Below are 20,199 nucleotides of genomic sequence, written 5' to 3'. Positions count from 1 at the left end.
TTTAGACTGTTTTAGACTCTAAAGCTTTAAAGAACTTCTCGATAAATATATATTTCCTTCATTGTGTCCAGCAAACCTGCCCCCCCCCCAAATGTGTGTGTAAAGTGCCATCAAGTCACAACTGACTTATGGTGACCCAAGCAAGGGGCTTTCAAGGCAAGTGAGAAGAACATAAGAAAGACCCTGCTGGATCAGACCAAGGCCCATCAAGTCCAGCAGTCTGCTCACACAGTGGCCAACCAGGTGCCTCTAGGAAGCCACAAACAAGACGATTGCAGCAGCACTATCCTACCTGTGTTCCACTGCACCCAAAATAATAGGCAGAGGTAAACCTTCCTCTGCAGAGTCTTCCTTGGAGGTCTCCCTTCCAAATACCAACCCTGCTTAGCTTCCAAGATCTGATTAGATCGGGATATATCATCGTGCTTCCCACCCCCAAATAGATATATTAAAATATGTATTTATTTATTTTGTTTTATACCTGCCCTCCTCTGGCTCACAACAAAATTTCATAAAAATAGATTCAATAAAATCAACATAATTTAAAACTTCAATTAAAAACAGTAATTTTCAGCCCCATAAAACATCAATAGAGTCAGTGTGTGGCTCTCACTTTGGAGTAAAGGGCTGCTGTAAGGCCTGGGAACCGCAAGCATCCCCACACATCAGTTTGAAAATCAGTATAAAATACAGGTGTGTGTGTGTGAAGGGGGAAGATAGGGAGGATAAAGGTTAGGAACCACCCAGCTTTTCCATTCTGCCACACTCAATTCCCCTCCTTACAACAGCTCCTGTTCCCCATGGCTTTTGGCCATGCAGTCCCCACAATCCTCAGCATAGCTTTTTGAGTGGTCTAGGGGGACCCCTCATTTCCCCAGTGAAAAAGCTGGTTGCATCCAACTGGAACACCTCTTCTCCAAAGCAGCCTTTTAAAATACAAAGTGTGTCCTTAAGACTTGCAGAACAGCACTCTGGAGCTGATGTCCACTATCATTCCTCGTGATCATCTAGAAAGCAAAGTGGCAATTTCAAGAGAAAGCACTGAAAATTAACATAAAAAGACCAAATGCGTAGAAGATCTATTGAACAAAGCATGGTGTAGTGGTTAAGAGCGGTGGACTCTAATCTGGAGAACCGGGTTGGTTTCCCCACTCCTCCACATGAAGCCTACTGGGGGACCTTGGGGTTCTCTCCGAACTCTCTCAGCCCCACCTACCTCACAAGGTGTCTGTTGTGGGGAGAGGAAGGGAAGGAGATTGTAAGCCGGTTTGAGTCTTCCTGAAGTGGTAGAGCAAGTCAGCATATAAAAACCAACTCTTCTTCTTCTTCAAAAGAAAACCGTAAGACTAAGTGCTGAACTTTGAACGCTGGAATTCATCAAGTTACCTTTTGCTAACAAGTATAAACATTGACAAGAGATTATTAACTTTAACCAGAAGGTTCCAACACAAGCTGCCAGGTCAAGTGTACGCCCATGGGTAAGCTAACCCCCAAAATTAACATCAACAAAGGAGTTAAGCAGGGCTGTATCCTGGCCCTTTAAAGTGAACAACTTAAGCTGGACGGTGCCCATTTGTTTTATGGAAAATATCAGCATCCCTGTGTTTCTGCTAAAGCCTGTCCCTGTGGGAAATGAAAATAAATCTGACGGAATTAACTACATTGTGCGTCTCTATCTGATATCAACATCAGCATTCCTTTAATGAAATCATGTAGACGCCTACTATATAAACAAAATGTTTTCAAAAGTAACCTATTTGTTCACAGCCGTTACTCACAGTTTGCAGTACTAACACTGCAGTTCTCTAAATAAGCATTATGTTTGGGAATTTTAAAAGATTTGCCATCCCTTATCTTCCTCGCCATTTTTGCCCAGACACTTTTTTCATTATTGTATCATGGATGGTCCAGCTTTGAGTTTGATATGAGAAATATGAGAGGATGGTCAGTCACTAGTGATCAGCGACCCACTCCGATTCAGAACTCAGAAACTGTGGTCCTAGTCTAGGAAACCCAAACAGCATCAGAAGGCCACAAGCTCACCCCTCAGTTTTGAGCTCCTGCTTGATGTAACTGAAATGCCTGCATTATTGTATTAATTTCCAATGACAATAACACAGTAGGAGGTTGAGAGTTTAAAGCAGCTTGTTTATTAGGCCCAATATACATACCGGGTGAGAACTGCCCCAAATGCGCAGGACAATTCACACACCAGAACAAAGGATTGCAACAACGTTTATAACTTTGGTTTAGGGATGTTACAATTACGTAGATTCACTGCCCGTTGGTTGTCAATTTTACTTTAATTAGCATAGCGTATAGATATTGGTCAAAGCTGTCTCTAAGCAAGCATTAGGTCTTGTGACCACATTCCTAAGGATGTAGGTAAGATGCTGTTTTTCTCTACTGGTGAACGGCCGAACCAGGCAAGCAATGTAGTCTTTCATTCTGGCAGCTTATAATGGCATCTGCCAGACTCATGCTAACTTAAATGATTACACATTAGGGCAAGGATCAATACTTCACCCCTTATACCTGGGGCTGCATGTCAATTACATACATGTGCTCTCACATGGTATTGTGCTAGATGCTAGCCCTTATATTCTGGGCTTAGCAACTTTATAAGTGCGAGTATGCGGACTGAGCATAAAAGCATACATTTCCAATACATTTCCCATAGCGTATAATGATTTCAGGCATTACATAACCAGTGCCATCAGAAGGCCCCATCAGAATACAACATGCACAATGCCTCAGAGTCAGACTTCAATCTAAAATGTATAAAATGATGTAACATTTCTGTATTCTTCAGAAGAATCAAGTTAAACCTGTTACGTAAATATTCAGTCACAGCTTTTAAGTTAATATTAGTTAACATTCAATTAATTATTAAGTTAATATTCAGTCACAGCTTTTTATCCATTTATGGAATTATTTGAATATGTATCTTATAAAACTCCACTTTAAAGCTACCATATATACTATATGTTTAATACAACTAAGACAAAGAATTATATTCTAAACTGCTATGCATTCCTTGTCCTACAAGCAGCATTAGTACAGATCTACTTTGCAGAGGTCAAGGGCTGGACTTGTAGCTTTTTACACAGAAATTTTAAACAAGGGATAGACTCAGGAGTTGGGGTTAAGCACCTTGCATGTAACTAGGTTTAAGCCAATATACAAGCTTGAAGATAGCTTCACTTCAAGCAGGCATGATCTTCAACATCAGTCCTTGTTTCATTCATACTCACATCCACACGTACAGAGGAGGCCACCCTCTTTGTATTGTATAGAAGCATAGTAACAGAGTTGGAAGGGATCTCCAGGATCATCTAGTCCAACCCCCTGCACAATGCAGGCAACTACCTCCCCCCCGTCCCCACAACCCCACTGACTCCTACTCCATGTCCAGAAGATGGCAAAAAAACCCAAAAACCAACCCTCCAGGATCCCTGGCCAATCTGACCTGGAGAAAAATTGTTTCCTGACCTCAAAGTGGCGATCGGACTACCCTGGGCATGCAAGAAAGGGCCTCAAGAGCCAAACACTGATGCAACCCTTCCTGCCCTCTCTCTCATGATCTGCCTAAGTTCACAGAATCAGCATTGCTGACAGATGGCCATCTAGCCTCTGCTTAAAAACCTCCAAAGGAGAGCCCATCACCTTCCAAGGAAGCCTGTTCCACTGAGGAATCACTGTCAGAAGTTCTTCCTAATGTTTACCCAAAAACTTTAGACTCATATGATTAGTTTAAATGATCAAGTTGCTACCCTTACCCTTCCGTTGTATTGAATCATTGTTTTAACAATGTTTTAAATCTGGAACTCTTGTTAACTCTTGTTTTCTGATCAAAGACCGCAATAAAACTTGATGATTCTGATATCTGAAAACGCTTGATTTAATTTAATGGTAATGAGATGGGAGATGGCAGTGCACACACTGGTATTGGGATCGATGAATATTGGGCGTTCTCCAACGAGCCTCACTGAGGTCACTTTAAATACCTTTTGCATGTGTGTGTGTGTGTGAAGTGCTGTCAAGACACAGCTGACTTATGGCTGTCTATACATACTTGATCTTAGCCAAAAGGCTGAGAAGCGATGTCTATACAACTATAGGGTTTTCAAGGCAAGAGACGCTGGGAAGTGGTTGCCTGCTGCCTCATGGACTGAGAGAGTTCTGAGAGAACTGTGACTAGCCCAAGGTCACCCAGCAGGCTTCATGTGGAATGGGGCATTGAACCCGGTTCTCCAGATTCGAGTCTGCTGCTCTTAATCACGACACCACACTGGCTCCCAACCTCTGCATAGGAACTATTAATTCTAGTTAAGCATGTACAGGAGGAATGTACTTCTTTCATTTCCTGTTGATTCACCATCCTTAACTAACTAACACAGTTATGGGTTCTTTTGGGAACTGTTTCAACATTTGTGTTTCCTTGAGAAAGCTTAGGCTTTGCAGGACTCAAGCAAGCAGTCTTAAAAACACTTTTTTGGGGATTAAGCCTCAATGAATAAAATGGAACTTACTTCTGAGTAGACCTGCTTAGGATGGCTCCTTCAGGCTCATGTTCCTTTTTTAGCCCAATAGATAACACTACACACACAGAGAGAATCTACATTTTTACAGTAAGACAGAATGACTCTAAGCAGTTCACGCTAACACGACTGTTCTATGTCTAACATGGTTGTTATCATTGAGGCCCTAAACTGCTTGGAGTTGGGTTACTTGAAGGAGTTATTTCCTCCTGTACTGTCCAGGCCACTCGTGAAGATCTTTTTCAGAATCCCTGCACTCTGCGCCCCTGCTTGCAGAGGTGTGGTGTGTGGCAACTACAGACACGGATTTTCAGTGGTGGCACACCCTTTGGAATGCTTCCCCCCTAGGCTCACCTGGCATCTACCATGCTGTCCTTTGGGCACCAAGTCAAAACAATTATTTACTTAATTTACTTTACTTAACACTGGGCCCATCAATGGCAAGACTATCTGCCCTGCTTCAGTACAAGATGACTGATGACCATAAAGATGGGAATCCTTTTATGATAGATATTCGTGATTTTAGGTATTTTTTTGTTACAAGTAAGAGACAGACAAATAGTGCTAGACAATGATAGAGTGAAGACTGTTTAGAAATTACAAATATTGTCACGGTTCGTGCCGTTCAAGTAACTAAACTCTTAGAATCGACCCCTTCCTGAAAAGGGATATGTTATCTTATTCAGCCACTTACCCACTAGGCAGGAATCAATGCTTTCCACCTCTTTCGAGATAGACTTTATCTTGAAATGGTCCAGTAAAAATATGAAAAGAATATATAAGAAAAATATTTATTTCACATAAAATGTAAATGGTTACAGAAATAAAAACTATATTGTTTAGTTCAATAGTATATACCGTATATACTCGCGTATAAGCCGAGTTTTTCAGCCCAAAAAAAGGACTGAAAAAGCCAGCCTCGGCTTATACGCGGGTCAATACGGTAGAGGAGGGAGGGAGGAGGGAACTTACCGCCGCCATCGCCGCTGGGCACGCCCGGCTCCCCCCGGCCAGGAGTGCCCTGGAGGGGCCTCCTGCGGCCGCGGGAAGGCTGCGCTGCCGCAGGGCACACCTGGCTCCCCCCGGCCAGGAGCGCCCTGGAGGGGCCTACTGGGCCGTGGGGGTGGGGGGCCACCGCCGCCTTCGCCGGGCCTGGAGCGGCCTAGGAGCAGCCTGCGGGGCCTCCTGGGCTGCGGGGGGGCCCCCGCCGCCTGCGCACCTGGAAAAGGTAAGCCTGCGGGGGGGGGAAGAGGGGTTATAAGCCAACCCTCGGCTTATACGCGGGTCCATAATTTTTCCCCATTTTTGGGGAGAAATTAGGCACCTCGGCTTATATGCGGGTCGGCTTATACACGGGTATATACAGTAGGCATTCTTATAAATATTATGTATGCAAGCAATATTAGCAATATCAACAATCTCTATGACTCTATATAAGAGTTTCCCAAGTATATATTTCATTCAGGAAATAATACTGTTTACAGAAATCTTGTAAAATAATGGTTAGTGCATTGAATAAGTATCTCACTTCAATTTATTCAAATATAAGACATACTTTACCCAGTCTTGTCTTTGCAGAGTTTCTGTAAGGTTTCTACAAGTTCACTTAGAATAGTTAGATTTCCTTCAGGTATTCTCTAAGTATTACTCTGTTATTTCAATGCCTTTAGTAGTTGTAAAGGTAAGAGAGATCTCTTTGGTTCCATAGTTTCATGTTAGAGCTGATACTATAGCTCTCCCAGCAGTCTGCTTGTGACTGAAGCCATGAGACCATAGGGTCTCTATAGGTTTGAGGTTTATGGGCCTGAATCCCATGTTCAGATTAGAAAAGGCTATATGAAAGCCATCTTTGAGTATGCTTTGCTGTAAGCATTGCTGTATAGCTAAGAACCACCTATAAGGCTTTGGCTATACTGTAATTAATCAGTATTTGAAGCTATGTGTAAAGCTTAACATTATGTGTAGAGTATAAACTCTATTCTACAATCTCTCTGGCAGTGCCAGTCTTAGTACTGAGTATAGTTCAGTTTAAGAGCTTAAGGCTCCATGGATCTCCATCCATATATTCCAATTATATGTATTCCAATTGGAGTAATTCTATGTGTTAGCCATTCTTGGCTGTGATGCATGTTTGTATGCATATGTATATCAGACAGTTCTGCGTGAGACCTTAGTCTTAGAACTGACTGCAGAGCATATTCAGTGCTTCCTCCCTGTTTAGAGAAACCCCTGGAATATGCTCTGGTAGTGGGCTTCTTAAAGAAGCTGCATTTACATCTTGTCTGTCAGAACTAGGAAGTCTATACATAAGATAGATCTTGTGAGGACTTATATTTGGCCAATGGCTTCTATAAGTTCTCAGTGACACCATACTCAAATATGATAAGAGCCATACCCTTATAATCCTTAGATTAAGGGCCTTCATCACATATTTAGGATGAAGCATTGTGCAGTTATTCCAGACAATCAGTCTCAGAAAGACAGACTGTGTGATATAATATCTCTCTCTGTGAGAGTTCTCCAGACTTAGAGACAGATATAAATGATTGTTCCTAATTCACGCAAGAATCAGGTTCCTAATTCACACAAGAATTAGGCTGCCAAGGTTTTACATCTTTGGTAGATGGAGGAAGTCCATAGGTCAATAGGTTTTAGACCATCAGGAACTTCTCTAACCTGTAGTCAGAGAAAGGTCTCTATTTATATCTTTTCAGAGCCTCTATCTTGGAGATGTGCTGGAATTAAGCTAGAAGCCTGTATATTTCCAGTCACCTATGGTAAACTAGGAGCTTATAGGTTTCCTGTCACCTTTGGACAAAGCATTTTGTAGACAAACAGCGATACTTAGTCAGTAGTTAGTCAGTAGGCCTTATTCATAAGCAGTACTATGTAACTGACTGCCATCTGCAGTAGTAAGTAGATATGACCTTGTCTATCATTCCTTGTCAAGCAGTATGTTTTGCTTAACCAAATGAGCACACCTTTAGCTGTGACCTTCAGCTGTGACAGCTGTATGCATACAAGAACACTGACTATAGCAGCAGAATCTGGGTTTGGATTCTACAGCATAGCAAGTAAGCCTTGAGCTTATACAGTCAAAGGTATACTATACACTTTGCAATAAAGTAACACAACATCTTTTTAACAAATTTCTGTCCTTATGAAGCCTAATGGGACATGTTTTCATATCAAAATCCTGTTCATATATAGTTGCCTGGGACAATGACGTTATATGTATGATAAAATTAATGATGTTAAAGTAAGCACTGTAGTAGCAGAAATAGAAGTCAAAAGGACTAAACATGGTGATAAAAGCAGTGAAACAATGGATGAATGCTATACCTATACAATGCTTTTATTGTATCGTTTTTATTTTGGGAGCGGCCTCAAACAGATCTCTGGGCAGATGACACATACATTTTCTAAAAACGAGCAAACAGCAGAAGGAACTGGAAAGCCAGTTAATTGTGCTCAAAGACTGTAGAGCAATTGACTTTATTCATAACAAAGTAAGTATAGGAAATAGTCACAATATGGGAGCACTTATGTGAAACCATGATATGAACATGTTGTTATTGTCCCATTAAATTGTTACTTATAGCTTCATGTCACATACACATACCTTTATTGGCATAATTACAATGCTTTAGACAAAAATCCAAACAGAATACAGATAAAACACCCTGCAGATTGGGAAGATACAGCAATATTTCATATGGATTGTGATATTACAAATTATACTAATTAAAAGCAGTTTTGATTATAGCTTCACATTCTTTTCCTAATAGACCACTGATTAGTCATATTTTCTACCAAAATCAATTGGGATTCACTTCACTTGGAATAGGAAGATCGTTCAGAACAGCCAGAATGTTTTCTACTGCTTCTTCTGTCATCATGCACAGGGCTTGCATGGTGGCAGTTCCAATGTGAGGAGTTATAATAATATTCTTCAACTGTAGTAGCCGGTGGTCTCTGCAGAGAAGGCAAGACTGAATAATCAGAGGTGACTTGGTGTGGGGTGTGCAGATCAATTAGTAAGGAACACAGTCGTATGAATGCACTGGAAAAGGCTCCATGTCCCAAAAGAACGGGGTTTACGTTCATTGCACTGTGTTTACTGTTACACTTCCACATGGTCATAGTAGTTTTGCCAACTCTGGGTTGGGGGATTCTTGGAGAACTGGGGGTGGAGCCTGGAGAGGGGAGGGTTTGGGAGAGGTGGTACAATGCCATACAGTCCACCCTCCAAAGTAGCCATTTTCTCCACAGGAATTGATCTCTGCAGCCTAAAGATCAGATATAATTAAGAGAGGTCTTCAGACCCCACCTGGAGGTTGGCAAGCCTAATTTCAAAGTGCTGGTATTCACCTTTAAAGCCTTATATGGCTGGGGACTAGCATAGCTGAAGGATTACCTGCTCCCATATGAACCTACCTGCCCATGCCAGTCATCTTCTGAAGAAGAAGAGTTGGTTTTTATCAGCCGACTTTCTCTACCACTTAAGGAAGAACCAAACCGGCTTGAGGTAGGTGGGGCTGGGAGAGCTCTAAGAGAGCTGTGACTAGCCCAAGGGCACCCAGCTGGTTTCATGTGTAGGTGCATGGAAACCAACCCAGTTCACCAGATTAGCCTCCGCCACTCATGTGGAGGAGTGGGGAATCAAACACAGTTCTCCAGATTAGGGTCCACTGCTCCAAACCACCACTCTTAAGCACTACACCACATACTGAGGCCCTGCTTTGGGTACCCCACCCACCTGAGGCTAGACAGGTGGCAAACCAAGAAAGGGCCTTCTTGGTCATGGTGCCAAAACTTTGAAACTTCCTCCCCAGGGAGATTTGTCTATTTCCCTCTATTGCTGTCTTCTACCTGCCGGGGAAAAGACTTTTTTGTTTTGTTTGGCCCTCCTCCCTGATTGTGCTTGTGTTTCTATGTTTTACTGAATGGTTTAATTATGTTATATATACTTTATTTTAAATGCTGTTTGAATGTTGAAATGTTTCCATGCTCACAACCTTGGGGACCCTATTTGGGTGGAAGGACAGAATAGAAATGTTTTAAATGAATAACTACGGTAATACTCTGATAAGGGAAGGGCAAACGATAAGTGCCAACATCCCATGAAAGAGATCCTCCTTTGCCAGCTTTTATAGCTACTGTGGCTGGGTTGGTGCAACTGTAAATGTCTCCTCTGCTGATCCCATCAAGCCATGGAATAAGGATTACCTTTTTTGGGGGAGATTGGTGGTCTGAATCAAAGTACTCATCACCCGGTTTATCTGTATGGCGGCATCTCGAGATTGTTCTAGGACTATGCTGTCTGAATTCTGTATTCAACAAAATTCTGTATTCAACAAAGTGCCAAATAAGTCCCCCCCTGAATCAGAGTATGGCCAATGAAAGACATGCTATTTCATGTCTGATGTCATTAATTCAGAATAAAAGAATGATCAAAAGCTTGTCGTATTTCACCTTGGCAATGGTTCCGGGTCTGTCACATCCAAAGCCGCAGCCCTGATTGTCCCATTTTGTAGTGCTTCTCCCAAAGCATCTTGATCAATTACTGCCCCTAATGTGGAGGGAATGAGAATGCCAAGAATCAAGATAAAGCAGGCCTTATAGAAGTTGGCTATCCATTACAAGACTCCCCTTCATACTTATATGTTAAGTACATGCCAGTGTTCCATGGCTGTTACTCACAAATAAATGTGCTCAGGGTTGCAACTATTCAACATCCTTCAGTAGTGAAGGGCCTTTTCAAAAGATCCCTCATACATGACTTTTTAACATGCAAAACACATATTGCTCCAATAGTTCTGTGACTGTAATGCTTAACCATATTTATCTTGCTGTAGTTCTCTTCAGCTCCTTGAAGCTGTTACAGATGATGAAGAAGACTTGCTTTTTATATGCCGACTTTCTCTACCACTTAAGGAAGAATCAAACCGGCTTACAATCGCCTTCCCGTCCCCTCCTCACAACAGACAGCCTGTGGGGTAGGTGGGACTGAGAGAGCTCTAAGAGAACTGTGACTAGCCCAAGGTCACCCAGCTGGCTTCATGTGTGTGAGTGGGGAAACCAACCTGGTTCACCAGATTAGCATCCGCCGCTCATGTGGAGGAGTGAGGAATCAAACCCAGTTCTCCAGATTAGAGTCCACCGCTTCAAACCACTGCACCACGCTGGCTCTCATTAAGTGAATGAGCTGTGGACAGGAGTCTAATTCTGCCACTGCTCTGGCTTTCCTTTTTACAACTAGGTTAGGGAGTTATGAAATCCACAGTTGGGCTAACTGCAGTGTAATCACTGATTGAATTAGTTTACTATGAACAGTTTGTTCACAGAAACACAAAACATACAGAAATACAAAATATATAGGGTTGCCAAACTCCAGGTGGTAGCTGAAGAGAGCCAGCGTTGTGTAGTGGTTAAGAGCAGTGGTTTGGACAAGGTTTTTTAAAGCATGCAAATCCATTAATAATGAGAAGACTGAAACTACCCATGCATGTAATTATATTTTAAAAATATATTTCTTCGTCGTGAAACTCAAGAAGAGTGAAGAGTTTCTAGAAAGCCTCACACCCAGGTTCTTTTATTTCCTTCTGTTCTTTATGCTCGCGGACCAACAGGTCATGAGCGAAACAAATTCAATAAGTTTGGTAATACAGAAATACAAAATCTATTGGGTTGCCAACCTCCAGGTGGTGGCTGGAGAGAGATAGTGTAATGTAGTGGTTAACAGTGGTGGTTTAGAGCGGTGGACTCTAATCTGGAGAACTGGGTTTGATTCCCCACTCCTCCACATGAGCGGCGGAGGCTAATCTGGAGAACCAGGTTGGTTTCCCCACTCCTACGCATGATTCCAGCTGGGTGCCCTTGGGCTATTCACAGCTCTCTTAGAGCTCTCTCAGCCCCACCTACCTCACAGGGTGTCTATTGTGGGGAGGGGAAGGCGATTGTAAGCCAGTTTGATTCTTCCTTAAGTGGTAGAGAAAGCTGGCATATAAAAACCAACACTTCTTCTTCCTGCTATTACAACTGGTGACAGAGATAAGTTCTCCTGGAGAAAATGGCTGCATTGGCGATTGGACTCTATGGCATTGTAGTCCCTCCCCTCGCCAAACCTCCTCAGGCTCCATCCCCAAATTCTCCAGATTTCCCAATCCAGAGCTGGCAATCCAAAAAAATCTAAAATATACAGTTAGAAAGAAATATAATTAAAATCCATAGATAAAAATTAGGCAACGGCGAGGGTTACATTTCTATCAGTATCAGCCAATATCTTTGTAATTATCTCTTGCTTTAGGGCAGGTCCACACAGGCTCTGACCAGACCTAGACTTTGGAGTGTTTAACTGATTTGTGTGAACAAAAACACTACCATGTGAAGAATGAGATGAGGACATCTCTCTGCAGAGCCTTTTTCTATATCCTTGTTTCTGAGAGAAGCCAGCTTAATTCTTGACACTTAGATGAGATTACTGGCTACTTTCATATTTTGCTTTAGCCGGTGCAATGGAGCACATTCCACGCACACTCGTGCAAAACCATGAGAAAGGAGGGAATATATGCAAAATTAGATTGTCGAAAACAACAGCTCCCAGAAATTAAGTGCACGCACATATCCTACCTCTGCAAATGTTGATGAGGATAGCCGTGGGCTTCATCAGTCCTAGCTCCTTTTTACCAATGAGCTTGTGCGTCTCCGAGGTCAGGTTCACAACCAGCATCACAAAGTCCGATAGTTGGAGCAGCTCTTCTATGCTTTTACAATAAGTGGCGCCAACTACCCGTTCTTCTTCCTCTTTTCTGGAGGAAGAAATAAGAGAGTAATCACATACAAATGACTCTCAGCACTTAAGTTGTTTGGGAAGTGCAAATATTTGCCAGGGAGATGCGAACTCCTTGCCGATTGTTTTCTGCAGGTGTTTCTTTTGGGCCAGGAGACGGCATTTCAAGCCACTGTAATCCCTTCTTATTAGGTGCAACACATATACAAGAGATATCTTTCTGAAGATGGCAATCAGTAGTCATCACTAAAGGATGCTGGCTGACATGAGCATTTAAAGATTTAGCATAATGCGAATCAAAATGGATTTCCATCCGACAATGATATTTTCTTTATGAAAATAGTAATGATGAAGCATCAGTGTATGTCAGTACAATGTAAGTGTTTGCATGACCTACACCTCTTGTGTTGATTACCAGTTTTGGGATAAATAGAGCAATCCATTATTTGTTAGTTTTCCCCCCCTTTCATACAGCATCTTCTCTAGAACCCCAGTAAAACCATAATAGTGGGGTGTGTTTTTTTTAAAAGAGAAAATAATTTGATTCTGCTCTTTGCCTCTTGGATGTATATGTGTTATACTTGGGTTGTCACAAACAGTAGTTAACGTAGGGTCATAAGAAACCAACTGAAAATTACCATGTCCTGAAAAATTCCTACTTTATCACTTCATTTGGCAAATAGTATCAGGAAGAGTCATGTTGCAGTGACTTTTCCATTTTAAAATTATATGAAAACAGGCCCAAAGCATCAACTGCAGATATCGGATTAATTTTGTTGTTCCTTTCATGTGCATATTGACACATAGCAATAGACTGCAGAATTCTGTAGCGGTCAAGCAGCATGTTGCAGATCAAAAACGTAAAAATCCCAATGCATCACATGTTGAGGAGCTAAAATATGTTACTATACACCCTTAGTGCCCATTTACCTGCGGTTCCTGTTGTGATACAGAATGTTCATGTCAAAAGCTTTCGCCCTCTTGGCCACCTTATATCCAATGTTGCCCATCCCAATGATACCAAGGGTGGCCCGGGTGACTTCTACTCCCAACCAGTCAACACAGAAATGTTTGGTCTGCGGAGACACTGCAATGTGACAGCCTAAAAACAAACAAACAAACCATTAAAAATCACCAGACAATGGGGAATAAGAAATGAAGAACTGGTCCTTGCAAAACGTCTATTCCAGATATGAGAAATGCGATAGGGTATCTGTGCTCTTGAGACAGCCCCTCTCTGTTAAGATTTATTTCTGCTTGGAATTCATAGAAATAAGCTTATAAGACTCAATGATAATTCAAATGCACATAGTACACATATATTTCAATATAATATTTTCACAAACAACATATTTCAGTTACTGGTATATCCAGTTCAAGGCGCTTAAATGGCATACTGAAAAACATCTAACAAGGATTCAGAGAGGTGCTACCATACACAAATAATACAGAGCTAGATGACTCTTTTGTCTGAGTTTAATTATCAGTGAGAAGAAGAAGAGTTGGTTTTTATATGTTGACTTTCTCTACCACTTAAGGAAGAATCAAACCAGCTTATAGTCACCTTCCCTTCCCCACAACAGACACTCGGTGATGTAAGTGGGGCTAAGAGAGCTCTAAGAGAGCTGTGACTAGCCCAAGGTCACCCAGCTGGCTTCATGTGTAGGGGTGGGGAAACCAACCTGATTCACCAGATTAGAGCCCGCAGCTCTTAACCACTACACCACGCTGGCTCTAAGAGAGCCAGAGAGAAGGGGTGCTTTGGTGGGTGTTTGGACTATGGTTACCCTCCTACTTATCCCAGCACATGGTGCCTTTGTCTTCTCTTTCTTGCTGTCCTGCCTCTGTCTCCCTCACTGATGGTCAAAAAGAGAAGGGGGTGGGGCTCATGCCTGCTCATGTAGGCTTCATCTCCCTCCTGGGAGAGCCAGCATGGTGTAGTGGTTAAGAGCGGTGATTTGCGGCAGTGTACTCTAATCTGCAGAACCGGGTTTGATTCCCCACTCTTCCACATGAGCGGCGGAGGCTAATCTGGTTAACTGGATTTGTTTCCCCACTCCTCCACATGAAGCCAGCTGGGTGACCTTGGGCTAGTCACAGCTCTCTTAGAGCTCTCTCAGCCCCACCTATCTTACAGGGTGTCTGTTGAGGGGAAGGGAAGGTGATTGTAAGCCGGTTTGATTCTTAAGTGGCAGAGAAAGTTGGCATATAAAAACCAACTCTTCTTCTTCCCCCAAATCCGTCACAATGAAAGCAGCATCCTGCTATTTGGCACATCCTTACACTACTTTGGCAAACTGCAGTCCTTCTCCAGCCTCCCTTAGTTGCAGATTCAGGAACTTCCTTTAAGGCCTTTCTGCAGAGCAGAGATATAGGAGCATCTTTTGACATTTCCACAAACTGCCAAAGAACTTACCTTCCACGAGTCTCCTGGCAGAGGCCAGCATTAAAGCCATGCCTATGTCTGCTGTGGAATCAGAAACAGCATGTGGAGTATTGGTTATTTTTAATCCAAAGCTAGAAATCAGTTTCAGATCCAAATGATTCACTCCTACCCCTGAGTTTCCAACCACCTTTAGGTTTGGCAAGCTTTCAAGAAGCTCCCGGTCAATGAAGGGTCTGCCTTCAAATACAAGAATAGACTTGATCTTTTCACGAAGCTCTTCCTTGCTTTTCTGAAGTTCCTTCATCGTGATGAGATTAAAGTGTGTCTTGAGGAACTCCACGTGGCTTTCCAGTACACCAAATGCTCCTCCTATTTCAGAGATCAAAATACCAGGCAACTCTTTCCCCCCCATAATCTGAAAAACAGGAATGATGAGAAAGATTCAGATGGAAACTGAACATGTAAATACATGGTGAGCTTACTTCTTAGCCTTTATTGCAAATCTCCTGCAATTCATGTCTCATCTGCAAATATATTTATACTCAGGTGAATACCTGATCAAGGAGAATTCAAATGATCTGTATACTATCACAGGGTACTCTGACCACTCTCCATCATCACGAACCTAAAAGTACAATTGCAAAATTGTATTCCTCATGCATTATGTAAGAACTGCCTGTATCTCAGTTATGGGAACATGTGGATTACCACCATATTGGCAGTTTCTATTCTGACAGTGTGAGCTTCTTTTACAAATTTAACATGCTGTTATTTTTCCAGAAGCACAGATGTCAGCTCCTTTAGTTCATGAGAGCCAATGTGGTGTAGTGATTAAGAGTGCTGGACTAGCATCTGGAAGACCCGGGTTTGAACCCCCATCCGTGCCACTGAACCTCACTGCGTAACTTTGGGCCAGTCATACTCTCTCAGCCTAACCTACCTCACAAGGTTATCATGAGGATGAAATGGAGAATAATGTAAGCTGCTTTGGGTACCCATTGAGGAGAAAGGCGGGATACAAATGAATTAAATTTTTAAAAATTATGTATTTATGTCAACTGAAGCCTAAAGGGAGCATCCGGTTCAGGTGGGAAGTCTTGGAGGGAGGCTACCAATTGGTGAAAAAAGTTGTAATAGGGCCAACCAAAATTATGCAACAATAAAAAGGTATTACACTGGTGGTGTGTGTGTAAAGTGTCTTCGAGCCGCAGCCGACTTATGGCGACCCCTTATGGGGTTTTCATGGCAAGAGACTAACAGAGGTGGTTTGCCAGTGCCTTGCTCTGCATAGCAACCCTGGCATTCCTTGGTGGTCTCCCATCCAAATACTAACCAGGGCTGACCCGGCTTAGCTTCCGAGATCTGATGAGATTGGGTTGTACCATGCTGCCTTCCCTCCTTATTACACTGATTAGGGTATACTTATAGCTAAAGCTTGACTTGAAAGAATAACTTTTCACCACAGCAGAATCACCTTTGCAACAAACTGGAGGTAAATACAACATTTTCTTCCTGGTACATCAAATTTGTTGACCTATACGAACTACATAACAACTGGAATAATAATTATCAACAGGAAGATTTATGCAAGACCATTTGTTTCTTTCCGATACTAACCTTGCCCTGGCATGCAGTTAGTGCTGTTTCCCCACCGTTGTTTTGGCCCGTCCTGTAGCTCAGCAGGCCAGTTCTGCTTTTCTTTGCCTTTTTAGACAAATACTTGTCAGCCAGTTTCCCCCAGGCAGCAGCTAGGTGAACAGGCCTGGCCAAGCAGAATGCTTTCACTGGCAACATGACCCAGACGGTTCAGATGTCTACAAACAGTTTGTTAAGAATCACATCTGTACCAAAGAGATCAATTTCAATTTGAGGTCATGCAAAAACTGAGCAGACCGTAAAAATAAAATAATAACAATAAAAAAGAGAATGCAAATGAAAGAATGGCAAAACCTGCACTTTATATTTAAAAGAACCTTCTATAAGAGGAAGTCAGCAAAATAAATCTCAGATAAATCATTTTTTGTTGCTTTAAGTAAGCAGAAGTCTTGCACTTAGTAACAGGTCCTACTGAAAGCAGCATCCCAGTTCCGGTAGGGCAGCGACTTGAACTCAGAACAATCTGTCCATTGAACTCGGGCAGATGGAGCACAGGATAGAAATCTTTAAAAAAAATTAAAACTGCAGGACAGACTGAAAATAACAGAGGAGTCATGACCTTTAATCACCCTTCCAGTTTCAAAGGTCCCTTAGCTGGCTTGACTCTGTCTCGCTTACCTAAGCATTTGGAGGGTTGCCAACTTCCAGGTACTAGCTGGAGATTTCCTGCTATTTCAACTGATCTCCAGGCGACAGAGATCAGTTCCCCTGGAGAAAAATGGCCGCTTTGGCAATTGGACTCTTTGGCATTGAAGTCCCTCCCCTCCCCAAACCCCACCCTCCTCAGGCTCTGCCACCAAAACCTCCTGCCAATAATGAAGAGGGACTTGGCAACCCTAAGCATTTGGCACATCTTCTCCCAGGTGAAGTCAGTTCGGCTCACTGTAACGGAAGATATTCATGTTGGGAAGAGCAGTTAATCATTACACGTTTATAAGCTGCCTTTTCAACAGAACAACGGACTGGGTAAAAGTCAGGTCTAGATTATTTTAAACGGATGGCGTTTTTGCACCGTCGCTGCTCCATAAAGTGGTGGATGTGTGATTGTTGTGCTGGCGCCTATAGGCTAACAAACAGTAAGAGAGGGGGCCACACCAAAACACAACAGACAAAAACCAATGAATGGTGCAAGGAAATAAAATTTAATAAATAAAGTACCCCTATGAGCATTGCACAAGCTTCTTCAGGGGGTTCTTTCTCTGCTCAAGTGTCCCATGTAAGCAATAATTGGTAATTGTTTTATTGCTTGCATGGGACGCTTGAGCAGAGAAAGAACCCCCTCAAGAAGCTTGAGCAAAACTCATAGGGGTACTTTATGTATTAAATTTTGTTCCCTTGCACCATTAGTTGCTTGCTGCGTACAGCCTAAGGCATCCTCTACAATATGACAAGCGTTTTGATGCCGATGCAATGTAAAAATCATACAAATTTATGAGGACTGAGGCCTCAAATCTATGCAGCGCTGTCCAGTATTGGATCCTTGTCCACAGAGCCATTCTGAGCGCGGAGAAACGCCCATCAGCGGCTATACCGCCATTTAGTCCCCCCCCCCCTACCTTTTCTTATAATGGACCAGTCCTGGTTATGACGCAGCGATGCGAGCTTTCCTCTGCGAAACTCGAACTTCCGGGAAATGCCCTTACCAACGACGGTCAAACGCACTTCACTTCCTTTCATGACGTCACTATGCGCCGCAATAACTCTCCCGCCGTCATCATTCTGTTTTCTTTAGCGGCGGTCGCCCATGTGGCGGCGGCGTTTCTGAGGGCCGTTACAACGTATGTCGGTTCGCCTTCGGTAAGTCGTCGGGATGTTACCGGGGGGAAAGAAGAGGAAGTTCTAGAAACCCGTGGAATATAGTCAAAAAGGGCAAGAGTCCAGTAGCACCTTAAAGACTAACAAAAATATTTTCTGGTAGGGTAGGAGCTTTCGTGAGTCACAGTGGGTAGCCGTGTTAGTCTGTTTGCAGTAGTCAAAAAGGGCAAGAGTCCAGTAGCACCTTAAAGACTAACAAAAATATTTTCTGGTAGGGTAGGAGCTTTCGTGAGTCACAGTGGGTAGCCGTGTTAGTCTGTTTGCAGTAGTCAAAAAGGGCAAGAGTCCAGTAGCACCTTAAAGACTAACAAAAATATTTTCTGGTAGGGTAGGAGCTTTCGTGAGCCACAGGCTCACGAAAGCTCCTACCCTACCAGAAAATATTTTTGTTAGTCTTTAAGGTGCTACTGGACTCTTGCCCTTTTTGACTACTGCAAACAGACTAACACGGCTACCCACTGTGAATTATCTACGTGGAATATAGTCAGGCTATGCCGAGATGCCCCAGGCTAGCCTGACCTAGTCTGATCTCAGAAGCTAAGCAGGGTCAGCCCTGGTTAGTATTTGGATGGGAGACCCCCAAGGAACACCAGGGTTGCTGTGCAGAGGAAGGCACTGGCAAACCACCTCTGTTAGTCTCTTGCCATGAAAACCCCAAAAAGGGGTCGCCATAAGTCGGCTGCGGCTCGAAGGCACTTTACACACACACACACATGCCGGGATGGGGAGGGCAGTGGTTGGGGTAAAGGAGGAAAACATGGTCTCTTGTAGAGGGAAGATAGTCCAAGGGCGGGCGGAGGAGAAAGATATATGTAGTTGTGGGTTTGGGTCAGCCCCCGAATCTGCCTTCAAGCTAGGGTTGCCAATCTCCACGTGGTGGGGGAGAAACAGGCACCTCTGTACCAATATCAAAGATTAGGAAAACAGTATAGAGGCCCCCCTATACTCGCCCCTATACTGTTTTCCTAATCTCCATGTGGTAGCAGGAGATCTCCTGCTATTACAACTGATCTCCTGTTGACAGAGATCAGTTCACATGGGGGAAATGGCCGCTTTGGCCATTGGGCTCTATGGCATTGAGGTCCCTCCGAAACCCCGCCCTTCTCAGGCCCCGCCCCAAAAATCTCCTGCCGGTGGCAAAGAGGGACCTAGCAACCCTATTTCAATCTGTCCACCCGAACATATTTGCACAGACTGTTTTATGCTGTGTAATCAGTCTTGCGTCTCAGTGAGAAAAGCGGACTATAAATAAGCAGTAAAATAAATATAAATAATATGGCATGAGAGGGTGAGGGAGCATTAAAGACTGGCAGTCTTTAAGCAGAGGCTGGACAAGCACTTGTCAGGAATGCTCTAGGCTGATCCTGCATTAAGCAGGAGGTTGGACTAGATGGCCAGTATGGAAACTCTGTTTCTGTAAAAATTTTAATGTCAGTTGATGTGACCCCATAACCCACATATTATGATCATCCCTGGTATTGTAATTACTAAGTGCTGCTCAAGTCAAGTTGATGTATTGCAAGGGCTGCTGGTGATGGCTTTCTTATGTTTCCACTTACATAAGAACTCTTGTTCTAGCATACATGTTCTGACAGATCTGACCCCATCTTTCAGGGGGGGAATCCAACAGTTGTGGGAATCGCAACAACAGTCAATTTGAATGCATGAGATTTGAACCAGGGACTTCTGATACATAGCTCAGTCTTCTGACTACAGTAGGGTTGCTAACCTTCAGGTAACAGCTGGAGTTCTCCCACTATTACAACTGAATGCCATCTGATAGAGATCAGTTCCCCTGGAGAAAATAGATGCTTGGGCAATTGGACTCTATGGCATTGAAGTCCCTCCCCTCCACAAATCCCACCCTCCTCAGACTCCACCCCCAAAACCTCCTGCCGGTGGGGAGAGTGGAACCTGGCAACCCTAGACTATAGCAGTTTGCTATGCAGCTCTGGGGGAAAGGTCTCCCAGATTGGAAGCTGTGATTGGCAGGTGATCTTGAGCCTTGG

General features: G+C 43.1%; 1 protein-coding gene across 1 annotated transcript; it reads right to left on the bottom strand.

Moving 5' to 3' along the window:
• Positions 1–8,322: 8,322 nt before the first annotated feature.
• LOC130481729 (probable 2-ketogluconate reductase) lies at positions 8,323–15,131 on the bottom strand. The gene is made up of 5 exons (XM_056854498.1): positions 14,750–15,131; positions 13,264–13,435; positions 12,174–12,352; positions 10,017–10,113; positions 8,323–8,516 (listed from the first exon to the last, which is right to left on the bottom strand). Exons 1-5 carry the CDS (start codon positions 15,129–15,131, stop codon positions 8,360–8,362), a joined length of 987 nt encoding a protein of 328 aa, XP_056710476.1. The 3' UTR covers positions 8,323–8,359.
• Between the last annotated feature and the right edge of the window lie 5,068 nt (positions 15,132–20,199).

Source organism: Euleptes europaea, chromosome 8 (assembly GCF_029931775.1).
Source record: "Euleptes europaea isolate rEulEur1 chromosome 8, rEulEur1.hap1, whole genome shotgun sequence".
NCBI lineage: Eukaryota > Metazoa > Chordata > Lepidosauria > Squamata > Sphaerodactylidae > Euleptes > Euleptes europaea.
This window is presented reverse-complemented; position numbering and strand designations above follow the sequence as displayed.

Coding starts and splice junctions, on each gene's coding strand:
- LOC130481729 (XM_056854498.1), bottom strand. CDS start 15,131: ATGGGGGGGAAAGAGTTGCCTGGTATTTTGATCTCTGAAATAGGAGGA. Junction 13,436..14,749: donor TGCCAGGAGACTCGTGGAAG/GTAAGTTCTTTG, acceptor GTTTGTTTTTAG/GCTGTCACATTGCAGTGTCT. Junction 12,353..13,263: donor TATCACAACAGGAACCGCAG/GTAAATGGGCAC, acceptor TTCTTCCTCCAG/AAAAGAGGAAGAAGAACGGG.